Raw genomic sequence first — 22,024 nt, 5'->3', positions numbered from 1 at the left:
CATACCATTTGTGGTATTTATAGCCGAAGGTAGGTTTCCAAGGGGTTTAGCCGGCCCAACACGCTACCAACTGTAACCTATGCACGTGCCCTGCCTGTGAGTGGTGGATAGGTAGCGGCTGACACAGAGCAGGCGTGTCGTGCACTCTTCCTCTTCTGCCAACTACAGGCTAGGCACGTGGTATGGCAGGAGTTGGTGGGTAGGCGGCGGCTATTGGTCACAGTGCTGTGGCGTGCTGTCTGCCATGCTGCTGTCAGTGAGCTGTCGCATCTCTGATCAGATCTTTTGCCCATACCTCGTCAGGTACAGTAAAAGATCCTTCAGTATACGGACTGGCTTATTTGGGCGGGAGTATTCCCCCTCCCGCCTCTGTGCGGGATTGCTCCCGGCTTGGCTCATTCCTTCAGGTGACACTGAACGATTGAGAGCTAAGTGCCTTGTGCGTGTAGCCATGCTGCGCGGGTGGCCTTCCCTCATGGCTTGTATCCGAGGCTGCGGGAACAGGCGGAGTCCTTCACCATGGGAGGCATTTCCTGCGGGACCAGCTTGCATACTGCGCGTAAGGACGTCACTTCTCTGAGCATGGTTGGTCCTGCGGATCCAGTTGGTCTCTGCGCAGACGTCCCTGTTTAAGGTGAGTCTTGCGGGTCCAACTGGGCTCTGCTGGGACCTACCTCTTCAAGTCCCCCCAGTCCAATGTTCTTCTCATGAGTGTTTAATGAAGTGAGGTGAACTTTTGGACTTGAGCAAAGGGTTTTGAAAAGGGTTTTGTAAGGTTTTCCATGGGGATTCTTTCCGCGGAAGTCCTTGTCACTTGCAGAAATGCCCGAGTTTCCTGCTTGGTCTTTGGGTATGATGCGGGTAGGTCTGTAACCTCCTCGCAAGTCAGGAGCATTGAGTCCCAGTTGTATGTATTTTCCATGAGGTTTTGGTAGTTTTGAACATAGTGATCAATTATGTTAAGACCACCAATTCCATCCTGGAGCTTCAAACAACGTAGTTCTCGATGTTCCCGCTATGCGGGGATGCTATTTCCGTTTCCGCAAGCATTGCCCAGAAGATCCTTCTTGGTTTCAATTCCCAGCGGAGCGCTAGGTATGTGAAGGGTTTTGCCTTAACACTGTACCTGCGCTCGTCTTACGGTTACTTTACTCTCAAGGTATTCCTGGCGTCAATTCCCTGCGGGTGCTAGGTATGTGAAGGGTTTTGCCTTAACACTGTACCCGCATCCGTCTTACGGTTACTTGTTCACCAAGGTTCTTGGCTTCAATTCCCTGCAGGTGCTAGGTATGTGAAGGGTTTTGCCTTAACACTGTACCCGCAGCCGGCCTACGGTTACTTGTTTGCCAAGGTTTATTTGGCTTCAATTCCCTGCGGGTGCTAGGTATGTGAAGGGTTTTGCCTTTACACTGTACCCGCATCCGTCTTACGGTTACTTGCTTGCCAAGGGGTAAGGGGTATTTTCCCGCTTACTTTTTAATACTTTCGAATTTTGAATTTTGAAATTCGAAGAGTTGGTGAAAAGATAAACCTCTGAAACGTCGTGCGACGGTTTCTTCTGACTGTGTCAGGACGTGCAGGAAGTTATGGTGACGTGACAGAACATGGTCATTCCAGTCGCTTTTTCAGGCGCGTGGGAGCGATTTTTCGGGCGCGTGGCCGCGAAATTACTGGCACACGTCCTTTCAACAGCTGTTGCCAGCTTGCTTTTTGCCACGTGTCATAGTTTCATTGCACATTTGATTTCTCTCTCCTCCGCATTAAATTCACCGCATTAATTGCGATTACTATATAAAGGGGGAGAGGGTTATTTACAATTCACACTTTCCACTTTCATCTCTTCTTCTCAAGTAATTTCCGGCGAATTTTTCTGTTCAGTAAAGCATTACCCTGAAATCTCTTTTCGTCTTTCTTCCACCATGTCTTCTCATGATGCTGATGACCAGAAGACTGCTGGCGAATGCCAGTGCTCTCTTCCTGTCGATCTGTACCAGTATATCATCAGGAAGTTCATGCTCGAGTCTCTCGAGCCTGAGTTTCCTGAACCCCACCATACTGTGTACGATGCCCCTAGTGGCAAGATCGGGGTTTATGCTGCATTCTTTGTCTACGGGAACCTTAGGTTTCCGTTGACAAAGTTTGTGTACCGTGTCCTAGAGAGGCACGGTGTGCACCTGACAGAGGTGCACCCCATGGCCATTGCCAAGGTCCGGCACTTTGAGTGGGTGTGCCGGATACTGGGCCTTGAGCCCCTCGTTGATCGCCTGATGACCTTCTATACATGGAGGTGCATCCAAGGGTGGTACACTCTTACAACCCGTATCAAGGGTTTAAAGATTTGTACCACCGAGCGGAGTCTTCGCTCATGGAGAAGAGAGTTCTTCTTCATATCCGCTCGCGCCATCCCCATCGCCATGAAGTTCAAGAATGGCCAGGCACTTCCGAACCTTCCCGCCCTCAACTACGAGGAGGCGGAATGGTTCTCGAAGATTTCCCGGGTCCAGTCCCCGGTTTTCCGTTTTCCGGAGTCGGCGATGGTGATGTTGGGGATGAGCCGGGTGTGGAAGGCGGCGAATGCGGATAAGGTTCCGATCGTCCTTGAATATGGTTCGAACTCTGTCCCTTATGGTACGTCTTGTTTCATTTTGCTGACTTCGATTTTTACTAACTTTCTTGTTGATTTCAGAGGGGAACGATCTTCAGTCGCTCCTGAACCCGCGGGAGGAAGATGCTCCCGCGCGGATGGGTACTCGTGCTCTGGACGAGAACGAGTTGCCCATCTTAGAGCAGACCGCGGGTCGGTTCGTGGAGGTTTACCCGCCAGGCCAAGAGATCCTGAGCCACCGACGGCCAGGTAAGCCTATCTTCTACCCTGAACCTCTCAATGCTGTGCCTGCTGCTGGAGTTCATGACATTTCTTCTTCTGAGGAATCCGCAGAAGGTCCTCCACTGGTGCGGAAGAAAAAGGCTGCCGTCGGGAAGGGCAAGGAGAAGGTGGCCTCTACGGCCGACCCGGTAATCCTATCTGACTCGGAGTCAGATAATGCAGAGGTGGCGGGGAAGCCCGGTGGTGAGGAGACCACCGCTCCGGAGGCTGCAGGTGTTACCTCCGGGGAGGCAGCGACGACGACGGTTACCGGTGTCAAGAGGCCGACTCCATCGGGTTCGCCCCCGCTCGTCCGTGCGTTCAAGCTCAAGAAACCCCGTGAGTACCCCCATAATTCTTGTCTAGATTTGTTGTTTCAAATAAATTTTTCTAACACTTTTGCTTGTGCAGGTGTGGATGTTGACGCATTCCAGGGTGGAGTTGGAGCAAGTATTCCCCCGCCAATGACGGTAGGCTCGGTCAGCCTTCCCGAGGCGTCGACCCAGGCGTCTACGCCTGCTTCCGCTGGTTCCAGCCTTCCTGAGGCTGTTCCCGCTGAGAAGGTGTCTCCGCCGGCCGTGAGTGCAATTTTTACAGCATCTTTCACGGAGCCGGCGGTTACTGTTGCTGAGGAGGTGGCGCCAAACATGGCTACCACAGCGGCTGCCACTATACCTGCGCCACCGGCACCGACGGCCGGACCATCAGGTATGCGCCAGGCTTCCCGCCGATCTATGCCACCTTCCCGTCTGCCTGACCTGTTGGATGGATTTCCTTTAGGTTCAGGTGATGGGTTTGGCGGCTATCGGCCTGTTATTGACCCTACAGGTACGTAGGGTTCTTTTTCCCTTATATATTTTTATCATCTTTTCCTAACTGCCTTTGCTTCTTTTGCAGTGTCGGATTCCAATGAAGTGTATGTTCCAAGATGGAACATACGCCGAGGAACAACCCTTCGCACCCCTGTGGAGTGCGTGGACTGGGCTCGCCACGCTGCTCCTCATGGTGCGTTGGGGGAAGCCATGGCTAGCTACCAAGAGGGTAGGCTAACCAATGAGCTTCGGGTTCTCCAGGCCCGAACGCAGCCCCGCGTCGAGCTGCTTTGTCGTGAAAACGACAAGTTAAAAGCAGCTCGCGCCAAAGATATATCTGAAGCGCGGGCTCTTCGGGAGGAGAACCGGCAGTTGGCCGCTGCCGCAGCCGAGAAGGAGAAGGCATTCAAGGCCCTCGAGGTTGAAGTCCAGGCGCGACTCGAGGCCCGCTCCAAGGCTGCCCAAGCTGTGAATGAACAGCTTCGGCTGGCCAAGGAGACTGCGCGAAACTCAACTGAGAGGGCTGCCAAGGCTGAAGCTGTTGCTGAGCCACTTCGCGAAGAGAATGAGCAGCTTAAATGCAAATTAAAGGCTCTTCAGCATGCTCATGACGCCTTGGCAATGGAAGATGCCAAGAAGCTGCAGGAGATCCTTGACCAGAGGGGGGTGCTTGACCGCACTGAAAGGAAACTCAAAAGCGTCGAAGAGGCTGCCGCCAAGGAAGTTCAACTTGCCAACCTTGATAAAAACGGAGCCGAACGTGCTTACAAAGAAAGTCAAGCTACCCTCCAATGGCTGCTTCGAGAAGCGTTGCCTCAGGTATCTTTATCTTTTTCTTTACGCTTTCCGCTCGTAATTAGAAAATGTTCTAACTTGTATTCTTTTGTAGGTTGCGCGTCGGGTCCTTTCAGAGACCTCTTATGACGATGCGATGAGCGCAGCCCTCAACGCTTCTCATGAGGATGGGGAGAAGACTGGCTTCCTGCTTGGTCTAGGGTTTGCTGAGAGAGGCTTTCCGCCCTCCAACTTCCCTTTATTCAATGTTAATACTGAAGCTGCTTATGACCAAGCTGTGAACCAGTACGCTGCCTTCCCGCATCCAGTGGTGGAGAAGGTGAATGAGGCTGCTGCTGCTGATGATGGGCTAAACATCCTTAAGGCTTTCCTTGGGCAGCCACGCTCAGACGGTGCTGGTCCAAGCGGAGGTGGCCCTGAAGCCTGATCCTGAAGATCTCTTCCCACCGCTAGGATAGACTTAGCTTTGTATAGATTTCTTTTAGGCGGGTAGTTACCCGGCCACTGTTGTAATACATCATTGAAATATTAATCTTTTTGCGTATAAGACTGTTATTTCCTTCTTTGGGTTCCTTGCTTTATAAACTTATGACTTGCATGTTTAAATTAGCAATTTTCCAAGTGTTCAGAATAAGAACCTTTGAACGTGGTTGATAGTGGGTTAAAGTTTCGCTTCCTCCTTCGTGATTGTGCGGGTAGAACCGTCACTTGCACTTGGTAGGATGGCTAAACTTTAACTTTTATCTAACCTGCGTGCTGGTTTTTCTTACTTTTTTAGGATAAGTTAACCTTTGAACGTGGTTGATATTAGGTGTGAAGTTTTGCTTCCTCTTTCGTGATTGTGCGGGTAGAACCGTCACTTGCACTTAGTAGGATGGCAGAACTTTACCCTTATCTGACCTGCGTGTAGGTTTCTCATCTTTTGAGGATAAGTTAACCTTTGAACGTGGTTGATAATAGGTGAAGTTTTGCTTCCTCTTTCGTGATTGTGCGGGTAGAACCGTCACTTGCACTTAGTAGGATGGCAGAACTTTACCCTTATCTGACCTGCGTGTAGGTTTCTCATCTTTTGAGGATAAGTTAACCTTTGAACGTGGTTGATAATAGGTGAAGTTTTGCTTCCTCTTTCGTGATTGTGCGGGTAGAACCGTCACTTGCACTTAGTAGGATGGCAGAACTTTACCCTTATCTGACCTGCGTGTAGGTTTTTCTCATCTTTTTAAGAATTTTGTTTTGAACCGTTCGACGCGCGGTTGTCGATAGGTTAGTGTTCATTTTCCTTTCATGATTCATGCGGATAGACCGGCACTTTCATTTAATGGGATGAATTTCAACTGACCTGCGTGAAGGTTTGCCACGTTATTGGGTTCGTGCGGGTAAGACCGCCTTCCCACGCAACGACTTCACGCAATGTGAATGTCGTCACCAGTGTTGGATAGTTTTAACCGTTCGACGCGCGGTTGTTGACAGGTTATTATTCAGTTTCCTTAATGATTCATGCGGATAGACCGGCACTTTCATTTTTGGGTGCTGAACTTTTTCCCCTTCAACTGACCTGCGTGAAGGTTTGTCACGTTATTGGGTTCGTGCGGGTAGGACCGCCTTCCCATGCAATGACTTCACGTAATTATGCGGTGAAAACCGGCATATTAGTGTTCAGAAAAGTATAAATGTAAAATCATCAGCTTCGATATTCTTAAAGAGAATCATTTCCATTAGAAGTGGCTCTTGGCCTTCTCTTTACAAATTGGAATTGATTACATGCAAACTGTGTAATTGAACTCCCTTCCATGTTGGGATGGGAGTGCCATCGAGCCGATACGCACCTGGTTCGGGATCTCGTTCTTTACGCAGCATGTAGTCTCGATTTTGAAGCTGAAATTGGTTCGTGTTTTCCCCAGCTGGGGTTCTATACGCACTCGCCTGCCTAGCTTTTATTTCGCCACGAGGTGCGCGAGCGTCCCATCTCTGACGAATGTTTCGACCATGTCTTTTACGTCTATGCATTCTTCGGTGTTGTGGCCTTTTGTTCTGTGATAGTCACAGTACTTGCTCCGATCAGCATCGTGACGATGCCGGATTACTGGAGGCTTTGGCCATGGGAGCTCCTCAGTAGCAAATATGTCAGTGACGCTTTTGGTAAGTGGCGTCCACCTGGAGTTCCGGTGCGGCTTTACATTATCCCTTTCACCCAATCGGTGCTGTAAGCCGGATGAGGTGTCAAAGTTTACCCTTGACTGCCAAATGCCTTGCTTCCGTTTTTTGTTCAATCGGGCGGTGAGGACGTTGTCCTCTCTCGTCCTCTGGGTGTAAAGGTTTGTGTTCTGCGGAAGGTCTCTACCCAGTTGCTTCTCCGTTTCCGCATAGCGTTTGGCTGCTGTCATGATGCCATCCCATGTGGATGGCATTCCATCTTTACCCGTTAGGGTGCGGATAAGCTCTGGGTCTTGCGCGCCCTGGATGAAGGCTGCGCGAACAAGATCCTCGCTGATATTGCCCAAACTTAACTTCTTTGAGTTGAAGCGAGTGATGAAGTTTGGCAGAGATTCATCTTCTTCCCGTGTGCATTTGAGGATTGTCCATTGCTCCTCGGTATACTTTCGCTGCTGGCTGAAGTGTTGGCTAAACTTCTGCTGGAAGTCTGCCCAGTCGTAGATGTGGTTGACCGGTAGACGATCGAACCATGCTCTAGCAGCCCCAACCAGCGTCATTTGGAACATGTAACACCACGTGGGTTCCGTCCAATTGCTGACGGTTGCCCCTGCTATGAACCTGTTCAAATGATCGTCTGGATCAGATATACCGTCATATGTGCCTATGTTGGGCATTTGTTTAGCACTTTTCGGGGCAATTGCTTCAGCAATGTCCCTTGCAAATTTGGACGTTCCTGCATTTGTAACGTTTGGTCTGAACGTTTTAGAGAAGTCTCGTGGACTTCCATCTATGCTTTTTGGTTTGAAGGCTTGTCCAAAATGCCTTTTCGGTTGGGTTTCCGTTTCTTTACGCTTCCCTTTTGCTTTATGACGAGGGTTCGCGTCGGAGTCGGATTCCTCCGAGTCATCCTCCCAGTATTCGAATTCGTCGGCCTGTTGCACGGAACGCAAGCGTTCATTTAACTCAGCCTGGAATTCCTTTTGTCGTGCCTCCGCCCATGCCTTGACTTCGTCGAGAGTCTGGCGGGGGAGTCTTCGTTTTTCAAACTGGGTATCGGTGGATCCCAGTAGGCGGTCATTTACTGCACTTGCCCCTGCTTTAGTAAGTGGGGTAGTGTTCGTAAAATTTACTTCACTTGCTCCGGCTTCGGTAGCCGGAGTAGTGTTTGTAAAAACTGTGTTGCCGGTATTCCCCCCAATAGCTGGGGTTGTGGTTACCGGAATTTCTCTAACCATCTTTTGTATAAAGTTTTGAAAAAACTGGAGAAAATTGTAGTTCTAGCTTTATGCACGGATGGCGCCAATGAAGAAACACTAACCGGACCCCGGAGCAAGTTACTGGTAACCTGGGGGTTGGAGAGATGTTTCCCACGAGGGGTTAGACCCTTGGAAGATGGTTCTTCTGATAACCTGCAAAACAGACACCGTGGGCTCGTCACTGAGAAGGGGGGGGTTCCTCCTTGTGACCACCCTCCGGCGTGAGAATCAGACTAGATTGCTCTTTAAATATAAAAGTATATTAAGAGATTGCTAGAGCAGATATCAGGTATATTATGATGATAATGTAATAAGATATGATAAGATGAGATGATCATACCATTTGTGGTATTTATAGCCGAAGGTAGGTTTCCAAGGGGTTTAGCCGGCCCAACACGCTACCAACTGTAACCTATGCACGTGCCCTGCCTGTGAGTGGTGGATAGGTAGCGGCTGACACAGAGCAGGCGTGTCGTGCACTCTTCCTCTTCTGCCAACTACAGGCTAGGCACGTGGTATGGCAGGAGTTGGTGGGTAGGCGGCGGCTATTGGTCACAGTGCTGTGGCGTGCTGTCTGCCATGCTGCTGTCAGTGAGCTGTCGCATCTCTGATCAGATCTTTTGCCCATACCTCGTCAGGTACAGTAAAAGATCCTTCAGTATACGGACTGGCTTATTTGGGCGGGAGTATTCCCCCTCCCGCCTCTGTGCGGGATTGCTCCCGGCTTGGCTCATTCCTTCAGGTGACACTGAACGATTGAGAGCTAAGTGCCTTGTGCGTGTAGCCATGCTGCGCGGGTGGCCTTCCCTCATGGCTTGTATCCGAGGCTGCGGGAATAGGCGGAGTCCTTCACCATGGGAGGCATTTCCTGCGGGACCAGCTTGCATACTGCGCGTAAGGACGTCACTTCTCTGAGCATGGTTGGTCCTGCGGATCCAGTTGGTCTCTGCGCAGACGTCCCTGTTTAAGGTGAGTCTTGCGGGTCCAACTGGGCTCTGCTGGGACCTACCTCTTCAGCTGCAAATGCCTTTAATTTTGTTAGTTTGTGCAAAGATTATCTAAGTCTAGTTTCAAATATATCATTCATCAGGCACTGGCAAAACTTATAAAAAATTTAAAGAAGATGAACGAATCTTCTCCACTGTCTATTTCAAGATGAAGGTGAGAGCCTTTTGAAGTGTCATATGTCTAGTCAAAAAAAGTTTTGTGGTAAACAACATGATGGTGAAAGGATCAACCATTATAGTCATGAACACCCACTCATCCTATTCGACAAACAAGCATCAGCTGGTATAAAACTGCACGACCCCATGAAAAAAATTCAACTATTATGTGATGGATGTGTGAAACCAATCATGTCAGGACCATTTTACATGTGTTGTCAATACGTTGATGAACAATGTTGTTTTGTTCTTCATGAATGGTGCACCAAGTTGCCACCTAAAATGCAAGACTACCTGTGCTACTATAAGCATACTCCTATTCTCCTACCAAAAGTCCCTGATAAGTTTTTTGGTGTGTTCACATGTAATATTTGTAAGTTACCATCCAACGGTTTCGCGTATGGATGCACAAAGTGTAAAGATTATGTTGATATTAATTGTACATTCATACCAAAGAAATCACACATGAGTCTCATCCATATCATCTTCTATCAAAAGTGAAAACTTCATATGAGGAATTAAGCGGGAACTGCAAAGCATGTAGATTGTCGATGGACTTACAGTGGGGATTTGAGTGTTTCTCCTGTGATTTCTACATCCATATAGCATGTGGTTTGTTATTGCCTAGAGTGATTAAGCACAAGTGTGACGAACATCCTTTGAGCCTAATATACGAACCGGCAGAGAACCATATTAGCGAATACATTTGTGAAATATGTGAAAATGAACTTAATCCTTGGTTGTGGTTCTACCATTGCACTACATGTGCCCAGTCCATGCATGCTACTTGTGTGCCCATAAAAATTCAATATGAGCAAGCTAGGTATCACCGTAACTCTGTGTATGAGTTTCTCAATGTCAAATTTTGAGGAATACTTGAGATCAAAGGTCACTCACACCGTTTGTCCTTTGTTCAAGGGATAAAGAGCGACGGCTACTGCATCAAGTGTTGCAAGCAGTTGCAGTATGAAATGATCTTTAAGTGCTTGGAGTGTAAGTTTGCATTACATTATGAGTGTGCTAATAAGTCGATGCTATTGTAAACTTGTTATGCGTGTCGGGTCACTTGACTAGCAACTATGTGTTGAATTGTAAATTTATTAATTTGTAAAGAAAGAGTCTTCTTTTTTTTACGTAGTTATTATTATTGGTGTATCTCGCAAAACACCGCTTGATAAATTATTTGAACTTGATTATATTACATATAATGTTATACGACCATATATCAGTTTGAACCACCATATTACGGTTTTCGAATTAGTCTAACGAGCATTTGAACCTCGATTTCATGCTGATATCGCGTGGTTTGGATCACGTAAAACCCCTGTGCTGCTATCCGTACTGCGCTCAGCCACGTCAGCAATCTGATTATTGGTGTGACTCAGGGGTTCCGGTACAAGATGCAAGTTTATGTATGCTCATTTTCCAATTAATGCGAGTTTTATCAATAAATAATCCCACATTTTGTGTATTGGCCAATAATAATCTCATCTTTAAAAATCACTACCAGCGGTCCAACCTTTCAACTATTGTTGTCTCAATGGACCCCCATTTAAAAACACTTGGCGTAGTCAAGTTTTTTTCCAAGTTTCAAGCCAATGCTTTTGGGCCTATGATCGGAAGAAGTTTAGACCGAGGATCATGTTTTTAAAGCTTATGTATTGTGAATGATTATTGCTGTAGAAGTTGATGTTTTGATCAAGTATCAACAAGCAACCGCTGATCTTGATCGTTACGTACATGCATTGTGCTAGACAACAAACAATGCTCCAAGGCCTGCAAACATACTGTGATTATTGCAAAGCCAAGACATTGGAATCATCAAAAAAGGTATGCTTTTATCTTGTTTTCAACTTGATAGTTCATATTATTATTACTGTCAGTAACATTTTAGGAGTAATGGCGACCGGTAAGATTACGAACACCATTTTCGAATGTATTTCCAAAATTCATTCTGATTCTGATTTTGAAACCAAAGAGAAAGCACTTCAAACCTTAGTTTCCATCACAAAAGCGAGTCCTCAAAACCGAAACTTAGTTTTACAGAACAATGAATTCATTCCCATCATTCTCACTTTACTCAAATCCTCCTCTCGAAAAACTCTCGTTCTCCATCCTCTTCAATCTGTCACTAAACCCAAATCTCAAATCAACCCTTGCTGGCATGGCAACCATTCAACACCTCAACACGATAATCCTCTCTCATGGCTCACTCGAGTCTAGTAGATTAGCAGCTTCTTTAATATGCAGCCTGGTAATGCTAGACAAGAACAAAGCAGTGTTTGGTGTCGCGGGTACCATGACTTCCATCCAAGCTTAATTGAAGGCGGTTTCAGGATCTAAAGGTCATGTTACACATCACCTCTTAGGCTCACTTGCTGAGTTGGCACAGTTTCATGGGAACTGTTATAGAAAAGGATAAATGGAAAGATGATTCTATTACTTTGAGATAGACAATATATAATATGTACAATGACTAACATCAATGAACAAGTTACAATCACATTAAATTCAAATGTATGCTAATAATATGCAATTGATATTAGGCATAATATAAGCATAGATAGTAATTCAAAATATTTGAATTAATATTGTCTTGATCTTGCATATTTGATTTGATATTATCTTCATGATGTGTGTTAATATGCCCCTGCAAGATGGGCGGTCGTGTAGTGAGCCCAATCTTGGTCATGAGATAATGAAATCATGAACGTGGAGTCGGTTTTGTAAGTGCATCGGCAAGTTGATCGTCTCCGGCGATGTGAGTGACACTGATAGATTTATCAAGAACTTTTTCACAACAAAATTGAAATCAAGTGCAAGGTGCTTCATACGGGAGTGAAATATGGGATTGGCAGAATATTGGGTAGCACTTAAGTTGTCACAAAAAATTGTGGGGGGTGGTAAAGGGTATGAAACCAAGTTCATGTAGTAGAGCTTTAAGCCGTAGGACTTCGGTGGTCATTGATGCGGCTGCCAGAAATTCGGCTTCCGTTTAGGAGCGAGCCACTGTGGGTTGTGTTTTAGAGCTCCATGAAATTGGGTTGGAACCTAAATAGACAATATGGTCAGTTGTACTTCGATAGCTGTCTTTGTCATTGGCCCAATCTGCATCTGTGAAGGCATGCAGTTGTAATGGTGAATTGTAGCAGAGTAAAATACCTTTGTTTATTGACCTGTGGAGAAATCGAATGAGGCATTTGAGGGCATTCCAATGAATGGTGGTAGGAGCATGCATAAATTATGATAGCTTATTTACCGTGAATGCCACATCGGGTCGTGTAAGAGATAGGTACTGTCGAGCCCCAACTAGAGCTCGATATTCTGTAGGTTATGTAATGGGTGTGCCACCATGGAGTGTGATAGGCTCAGAACATGTGATGGGTGTAGTCATCGACTTGCAATCACTCATATTAGCTCGTTTGATGATGTCATAAATGTATTTAGTTTGGGATAATTACATGCCGTGAGGATGTGGAAGTACTTCTACACCAAGGAAATAAGAAAGGGTGCCAAGATCTTTGAGTGAGAATTTGTTTGCAAGAGAAGTTATGAATGAGTCAATGAGTTTGGAGTTGGGTCCGGTGACGATAATATCGTCAACATAGGCTAGGATGTATATAGAAGAGGAATCGGAAGGTTGAGTAAATAGAGATGGATCCGATATGGTGGGTTGGAAACCGTTTAATTGGAGGTGGGATTTTAATTTTTCGTACCAAGCACGTGATGCTTGTCGAAGACCGTATATAGCTTTATTTAGTTTGCATATGTGAGATGGAAATGCGGGATTAATAAAGCTAGGGGGTTGGACCATATAAACATTTTCGGTTAATGTTCCTTGTAAAAAGGCATTATTAACATTAAGTTGGTGAATTGACCAATTTTGAGAAATGGTTAAGAAAAGAATAAGACGAAGAGTTGCGGGTTTGACGACCGGGCTAAAGTTTCGGCATAATCAATATCCGGGCGTTGGTGAAAACCTTTGGCTACAAGGCGGGCCTTAAGACGATCAACGGAACCATCGGGTTTATATTTTGTGCGGAAGACCCATTTAGAACCAACAAGGTTGGAAGCATGGTCGGGAGGAACAAGAGTCCAAGTATTGTTTTTCATTAAAGCCTCGTATTCTTCGGTCATGGAAATACGCCAAAGAGGATGTTTCAAGGCTTGGGTTATGGTGGTAGGCTCGGTAATTGAACCATTGATAGGCATATATAATTGAAAGGAAGGATTATGGTATTTGGGATTTGGTTTTCGAACACGTTTTTGATCTGCGGGTTCGTTTGGAATGGTGGTGTTGTGGAGTGTGGTGTGTTGGGCTTGTGAAGAGTTGACAGGAGGAGTATGAGGGTCGGGGTGTGATGATGATGGTGGGGTAGTAATGGGGCTGGTGGGAGGAGATTGGTTGGTTGGGTTGGAATGTTCGGTAGTCTGGGTTGGGCTAGTAGGTGCGGAAATAGGTTGAGTTGGAATGAGAAGGTGGGCTAGATGATGAACTAGATTTAGTGGATGAAATAATTTGAGTGGGGGTTGAAATATTACTTGGTTGAGTTTGGTTATGAAGAGAGGTGATAGAATATTCATAAGTAGCCAATCTAGTGGATTAAGAGGTGGGACGGTAGCAGTGGTGAGAGTTTGATATGGAAATTCATTTTCAATAAATGTGACATGTCTAGAAGTGTGGATTTTGTTAAAGATAGGATCAAGTGCATAGTAGGCACTTTGACTAGGAGAGTAACCGACAAAAATGCATGATTTAGATTTTTTGTGTAACTTATGTGTAGAATATGGTTTTAACCAAGGATAACATAGGCAACCAAAACTTCTTAGTTTTTCATAGTTTGGTTGTTTGTTAAATAATTTGTGGTATGGTGAGGTATTTTTGAGAGTGGGAGTAGGAAATCGATTGATAAGGTAAGCGGCCGTGACTAGTGCAAAAGGCCAATATGTTGTGGGTAATTTTGTATGTGTGAGGAGGGATAAGACGATTTCAACAAAATGACGGCGTCGACGTTCGGCAAATCCATTATGTTCGTGTGTGTGAGGTGCTGAAGTGAGGTGAGAAATGCCATGAGATTGTAGGTGGGAAGAACGTTTAATATATTCACCGCCGTTGTTGGAAAATAATTGTTTAATAGTGGTTTGAAAATAGTTCTCAACTAGATTTTGAAAACGAATAAAGGTTGATGACGAATCGGATTTATATTTAAGTGGATATAACCATGTATATTTTGTAAAATGATCAACAAATATTATATAATATTTGTAACCATCAGTGGATGTAATGATGAGGACCAAACATCTGAAAAAATTAATTGTAAATGAGCATTGGAAATTGAGGAAGATTTATGAAATGGTAGCTTATGACTCTTGTTTATTTGACAGGAGTTACAATGTTTATTCGAATGCGAAATACAAGGAACAAAGGATGACAAAAGTTTTTAAATTTGATTATTTGGGTGGCCGAGTCTATGGTGCCAAATCTTGGAGGTAGTCTTTTGGATGGTGAACGTAGACGGAGGTTGACTGGAAATAGAACGAAGTTCATAAATTCCATGACTAGCTTGCCCTTTAAGGAGGATTTGCAACGGGTTTGGGCTCCAAAGCAGTTGAAGCCTGTGAAAGTCAAACACGAGCCCAGAAGCAAGAAACATAGGAAAGTTAGTTATAGTGTTGTTTGTGAGACGCCATTGATAGATAACAAACCTGCATGTTCTACTCAACAAAATAAAGGTGAAAAGAGTACCCCGGTTTCCAAAGCATTGTTTCAAGTTGACAAGTGACGAAACACGATCGATTATTAATCAAACCGATGGTGCTCAAAGCGAGTCATATAGTTACTTGTATGATCTTTGTAAAGTTAGTTCACAGGATAACTCTCACATGTGAGATCTAGACTAAAAGTTATGTATTTGTAAGTGGTTTTAGATTGGATCAAGTCATTAGGGACTTACATATAGAAATGAATGTGTAATCTATGACCATTACATGCTGATCATGTAAGGATTTCAATGTGACATTTATGAAGGTAACATTGATGAACGTTGACCAATTCGGTCAAGCAATTCACCAAATTATCATTAGGGTTAATACAATGGTTACATATTTATAGTTTTGACTCTGATTAACATTTATCCACATTTTGTATGATATTCAGTAATTTAATAGTGTACTTACAGTCGCACGTATAAATAATTTTTTTCCTATTTTTCTTTTTTCATAATTTAGAGTTTGTTACTCAACAAGTCTAAATGATGTCTAAAGTTTGTTTTTGTTCCATGGAGTTTAAAAATGTGTGATTCAGTGTCTCAGTTTTTATTGTGATCATGGCATTAAGCATATATACTTATATAGTGGGTTAGTTTTTAGTAAAAGAAAAAAATCGGTCAAACATATATAAGCATGTATAATTTTATAGATGTTTTGGTCCTTCAACTTAGTTTGCTTTATCTATTAAGTCCCTACTATTTTATTTTACTTTGTTTAAACGACAATATACGTCCATTCTGAAATCTACTCCTAAAATTCACCTATTGTCCACTTTAAAGAACTGAAACCCGTACTAACTTGATTTGAATAAACACCAGATGTCACTAGATCAATAAAGCATCAACAAGTCCCCAACGATTAAGTTAGGAGGATCGTGACTTGTCAGTTAGATTTTGAAGATTGTAACTTAGTGATACCGGTACACGACATAAATCTTCGTGAACTTGAAATGTTAATATAGTTAGAATCCAACTATTCAAGCAAGTCTTTGGACTTTTCTTTTACCTGGTCTACGAAACAAAATACATATTGTAGGTAAATTTTGGTATCATTGAAATTAATTATTATTTGAAAGTCGGACTCCAATGTAGGGTTAGCTCACATGATAGAGACACGTGTCTTTTAAAGGGTAGGTTCTAGCCATGTTCACATCTGGGTAATTAGGTAAAAAAGTAATTTAAATTTTTTTTTATATAAAGTAGAGTAGGAATAACATTTGCCATTAAAAATCATGAAATCGGCTGAATAAATTAATATGCAGATGAACACGAATTTGGCCACTTTCTGAACTTGATCACTAATATCCTTCCGCCACTAACTTGGAGTTGATCACCTGTTTATCATATTCATAATAATAACATAATTTATAGCTGACTTGTGTGACGTGTCATTGATTATGATTATTTTATGTAAATTAATAGTTAGACGTAATGAAATCAAACACTTGTAAACAGTTTAGGGCCGTGAGTTTGAGGTTAGTGCTGGTTGCGAGAACCCACTTTGGTTGGCTAGACACAGGCCAAAAAGATTTGCTACACTAATAAGACCACTATACAATGGATGGGTTGATAAACATCAACTAATTTACATTATCAACTATACATTAAAAGATTTTCTATCTTATTTTCTCACTTTTTTTGTCACTGAAATAAACGTGACAAAAATATTTTACCTTTTTTAGTAATTTTATTATGTTTTTCCTATTTTGTAATGTATTTAAAGGATTAAACTGCGATTTTCGTACCTATGATTTGTCTAAATATGCGGTCTTACGCTACAGTAGCTACTACTGCTACTGTCTTACTGTGTACAGGAACTGTGTGTATTAGTCCAATAGTTTCAAATGTTGTGATTTTCGTACCTGTGGTTTTATTTCACTTGCAATTAAACCCGAATTCACTAATCTCATTAAGTCTTGTCGTTAAACCCATCAGCGTGTCCTTCACGTGAGGGGCAATTTTGTCATTTTTCTTCACAAATAAACCACAGTCCTAATTCGCAAGCCCCCTCATGTGAGAGGCTGGGGTGTATTTTTGGGAAAAAGGACAAAATTGCCCCTCGTGTGAAGGACACACTGATGGGTTTAAACGACCAGACTTAACAGGATTAGTGAATTCAGGTTTAATTGCAAGTGAAATGAAACCACAGGGACAAAAATTGTAAATTTGAAACTACTTGATTAAAACAGCAGATTTTGACAAACCACATAGACGAAAACCGCAATTCACTCTTTTCAAAGTTTTAAGTATCAAATTTTATTATGTTTATGTTTATTATTTGTTTACAAATACTAACTTGTATTCAAAGATTTAGAAAAAAAGCATTCATCACTCACTATGTATTATGCATTATTATTTGTTGGTGAAAGAATGATTGTTTATTGTCATATTTGGTTAGTTATTGGGCTCGTTGTAAATTTCATACCGTATCACTTGCTTATTATTACTAATATAAATAAATATGTAAGTGTAGGTTAACAATGTGGATGAACTTTCTAAATCATAATAGATTGATGTATTTCTTATTTTGATGGGTTACTCGAAAGCTCCTAATTAAGTCAAAAGTAACTATTACGCGTTATAGCAATAACTATCACATTGTTTTATTGAAACAACACAATGCGTCATGAAACAATGCATCCTTGGTTGGTGGTCACTTAAACAAATCATTATCATATTGCTGCTCGCTGATCGACCATTGATGAAGCGGCCTCCTTGATCCTTGTTGTTTGCTAATATCGATTAGTCTTGAACAAGCGTGTACTCCACGCCTTCTAACCCGCTTATTCGAATTTTCTTTTATTTTTAAGTGAATCCTAATATCATCAATAACTAGTGAGTTTGGCGGTATAGTAAAACAGTCAAGATATTGTATTATCAAAGTAAACTATTTATTTATTAATCTTCAAAAGGGATGATAAAAGTTGTTTCATGTATACATCAGAAGCCATCTTAAAAAAAACAAAAACAATTAGTGGTAGGCATATAAAACATTTTACTTTATTTAGCCAAACCTATAGAAACTAGGTTTCATGCAAAGTTGGGATGAGGTGCAAATTTTTCTAGTTTATCCACTTTGATCAATATTACAAGAATTTATAATACTTGTCTTTTTGGGTTCCTGAGGTTCCCAAATTATCTAAGTATAATGCATTTCATAAAGGAATCGATGTACACCACTAATAATGATATGCAGATCACAAGACACAAGATCAAAACACTAAATATAAGCAATTTGATAGCATGCTTCATATTGTTTATGTTTAATTGTTATCTTGGCACATAGGTTTACCTAATGCTCTAAAGGGTTTTATCATTTTATGTTTACTTTTGTTTTTTTAGATGATCCTTTAATGCGAAACCAGTTTTAAGTACAAAACTATCAAAATCATATAATGTACTTCCACAATTTAGTAATTTACTCTTACGCATAAGCTAGTTATGTAACGTCTACCCAGATCTCTTATCTTTAACACAATGTATATGTATAAATGTATTGTATGTGATTCTTATAATTTTTTATTTTAAATTGGTTTTGCATTGAATACGCTCATGTTTCTCGGTTTATATATCGTTATATGTTATTGTAGCACACAGAAAGATATATAAGCCTTTAATAACACATTTTCATAAATTGATTCTTTTATAAACAGAAAAAATTGAAAATAATATTTGATGAAGTTTTTCCCCTATATATAATAAAAAGTAATAAGAGTGAATTACTGTTTTTGTCCCTATGGTTTGTCCAAATCTGCGGTTGTAGGGCAATAGTTTCAAATTTGTGATTTTCATCCCTGTGGTTTCATTTCACTTGCAATTAAACCCAAATCACTAATCCTGTTAAGTCTGGTCATTAAACCCATCAACGTGTCCTTCACGCGAGAGAGCAGTTTTGTCCTCCCCCTCACCCCCATCCCCAAATAGACCCCAGCCCTCACGTGAAGGGGCCTGTGAATTAGGATTGGAGTTTATTTGGGGAGAAAAGGGACAAAACTGCCCCTCACGTGAAGGACGCGCTGATGGGATTAACGACCAGACTTAACGGGATTAGTGAATTTGGGTTTAATTGCAAGTGAAATGAAACCACGTGGACAAAAATCGCAAATCTGAAACTATTGGACTTAAACCGCAGATTTAGACAAACACAAGGACGCAAACCGCAGTTTAGTCAAATAATAGTTATAGCCATCACTATATAAGAATAACGCACGTGTGTTTATCATACACATGATTATGGAGGGTATAAATAGAAATCCAAGAGTTGCATCTAATTAACATATAGAGAAAGAAGAATGATGGAAAGAATTATAATCTTTGGTGTACTTGTGTTTCTAAGCATCAAGTGTGCTTTGGGTGATGTTGGCACTGCCACGTCATACGACCCGCCTTACACACGTAAGTTATCGTTTAACATAAGTTTAGTGCAGTGTTGTAGTAATTAACAAAACTGTCTAACTTGTAATCTTGTATGTGAATGCAGCTACAAGGTGCAATGGAAACCAAGCAGACCAATTTCCATCAGGAAACTTGTTTATATCCGTTAGTGAAGGGTTGTGGGATAACGGGGCAGCGTGTGGCAGGCGTTACAGATTAAAATGTCTTAGTGGAAGTAGAAAACCGTGCAGAGATGGCACGATTGATGTTCGGGTGGTTGATTATTGTTCCAGAACACCATGTCCTTCGACTATTGTCTTGTCTAATGATGCCTTTTCTGAAATCTCCAAATCTCCAAGGGGCAAAATTAACGTCGAATACGTTCAGTAAGTATATAAAACTGTAACCTTTAAGGCCGTGTTTGTTTCACAGAATTCGTGGGAATTCAAAAGAATTGGAATTAAAATCCCATGACGTGGCATGTTCGTTTCGTTGGAATTGGAATCTTAATTCCATTTTGGTGTGTTCGGTTGTCAAGGAATTGGAATTGGAATTCAATTACTTCAAATTCCTTTAAAAAAAGGGATTTTAAATCCTTCCAAAATGTGTAGGATTTTAAGTGAATTCGTTGGAATCTTTTCTCGACTTTTTTTAACGAGAACAACGAATAAAACATTTTAGTTTTTTCACCCTTTTTGTTTTCGATTTATATTTTGAGTTATGAATTTTTTTATTATTTTTTTGAATATTTTTTTGAGTGGTTTTTTATCTTAATAGAAAATTCCTAAAAAGTTTCAAAAATAAAAAATAAAAAAAAATCATAACGCAAAATATAAATAAAAAACAAAAAATCTAAAAAAGACAAAAATGTTTCCGCCGTTATCCTCGTTAAAAAAATTAAAAATAATAATAATATAATAAAACCGATTCCAATTCATTTGTCAAGCGAACACATCAAGAATAAAATTGGATTTCAATTCCTTCAAATTCCAATGCCTATTGGAATGTTCAAAATCCAAATCCAATTCCTCCAATTCCAAATTCTATGCAAATTCCAATTCCAATTCCATTCCATTCCTTATGTGAAACAAGCACGCCTTTAATATGTTTGTTGTGTATTAGTTGATTTAGTTCACTTTAACTCTGTTTTGGTTTGTATTTTGTTTCAGGATATGATTCCAAGACCTTAACGCGTTTAATGCTTAATGTTTCGTGTATTTTTTAACAAGTTTGTAGCTTTAATGACTTCTTGTGTCAATCTTTCAAGATATAATAGTTATGAGTTCGAACCTTGTTTACCGCTATCATTATCTTTCGTTACAAGAATTACATTTTTAGTAATCGATTGGACCCAAACGAAAAATAAATGTGAAGTATTCCAAAACGCTACCATACGAACGATAATCATTATAAATAATCGAAACCTCTAATAACGTTATTTTTCTAAGACAATCTTCCTACTTTACCATTTCAAGAAGACTAGATTATCCTCCACATCCGAATCACTAGCCTCGAGTTTCTTTAACAACAAAGAAGCTTTCTCCCGAGCTTTCGTTGATCCTCTGACCGACACCTCAGCCAACACAAACATGAGATCAGGCAATCCCATTGCTTCCTTCAAGCACTCCTCACTTTCATCAAAAACACGAATCAGTATCTCGGTTGCACCTTCATTGCTCAACACGCACCTTCCTTTCAACACATCAACCATTCTACTAACAATACAAGGCGTGGTTATTATAGCTTTTAGCCCTTCGTCAAACCGAGCAAGCAGTCCTAGAACAACAAGAGCGGTCCTGCTCAAATCTTCGCAGTCCTTGGCCTCCACTATTCTCAAAAGAACATTAACTGCATCGGCTCTAACGGCTAACGTGCAGTTCCCATGAAACTGTGCCAACTCAGCAAGTGAGCTTAAGAGGTGATGTGTAACATGACCTTTAGATCCTGAAACCGCCTTCAATAAAGCTTGGATGGTATCCGCGACACCAAACACCGCTTTGTTCTTGTCTAGCATTACCAGGCTGCATATTAAAGAAGCTGCTAATCTGCTAGACTCGAGTGAGCCACAAGAGAGGATTATATTGTTGAGGTGTTGAATGGTTGCCATGTCAGCAAGGGTTGTTTTGAGATTCGGGTTTAGTGACAGATTGAAGAGGATGGAGAGCGAGAGTTTTTCGAGTGTTCGAGAGGGGGATTTGAGTAAAGTGAGAATGATGGGAATGAATTCATTGTTCTGTAAAACTAAGTTTCGGTTTTGAGGACTCGCTTTTGTGATGGAAACTAGAGTTTGAAGTGCTTTCTCTTTGGTTTCAACATCAGAATCAGACTGAATTTGGGAAATACATTCGGAAATGGTGTTGGTAATCTTACCGGTTGCCATTACTCCTAAAATAAAATGTTACTGAAAATAATATGAACTATCAAGTTAAAAACAAGATAAAAGTTTGATGATTCCAATGTCTTGGCTTTGCAATAATCACAGTACGTTTGCAGGCCTTGGAGCATTGTTTGTTGTCTAGCACAATGCCTTGTACGTAACGATCAAGATCAGCGGTTGCCTGTTGATCAAAACACAAACTTCTACAGCAATAATCATTCACAATAAATATAATAACATAAGCTTTAAGAACATGATCGTCGGTCTAAACTTCTTCCGATCAAGGGCCCAAAAACATCGGCTTGAAACTTTGAAAAAACTTAACAACGCCAAGTGTTTTTTAAATGGGGTCCATTGAGACAAAAATAGTTGAAAGGTTGGACCGTTGGTAGTGATTTTTAAATATGAGATTATTATCGGCCAATACACAAAAGGTGGGATTTTTTATCAGTAAAACTC

At 41.8% G+C, this 22,024-nt stretch overlaps 1 protein-coding gene and 1 pseudogene across 1 annotated transcript; one reads left to right on the top strand and one right to left on the bottom strand.

The window, feature by feature from the left end:
- The first annotated feature begins 19,109 nt into the window (after positions 1–19,109).
- Positions 19,110–20,364, top strand: LOC143547611 (EG45-like domain containing protein pseudogene; annotated as a pseudogene).
- A 286-nt stretch (positions 20,365–20,650) lies between these two features.
- LOC143547610 (U-box domain-containing protein 8-like) lies at positions 20,651–21,568 on the bottom strand. The gene has a single exon (XM_077038996.1). The coding sequence runs from the start codon at positions 21,566–21,568 to the stop codon at positions 20,651–20,653; it is 918 nt and encodes a 305-aa protein (XP_076895111.1).
- Between the last annotated feature and the right edge of the window lie 456 nt (positions 21,569–22,024).

The sequence above is a fragment of the Bidens hawaiensis genome, unplaced genomic scaffold, assembly GCF_021521415.1.
Source record: "Bidens hawaiensis isolate Kalapana, Puna unplaced genomic scaffold, B.hawaiensis_p1.1 tig00014763_1, whole genome shotgun sequence".
Lineage (NCBI taxonomy): Eukaryota > Viridiplantae > Streptophyta > Magnoliopsida > Asterales > Asteraceae > Bidens > Bidens hawaiensis.
Note: the sequence above shows the minus strand (reverse complement) of the source record. Positions and strands in the feature narration are given on the sequence as shown.

Coding starts and splice junctions, on each gene's coding strand:
- LOC143547610 (XM_077038996.1), bottom strand. CDS start 21,568: ATGGCAACCGGTAAGATTACCAACACCATTTCCGAATGTATTTCCCAA.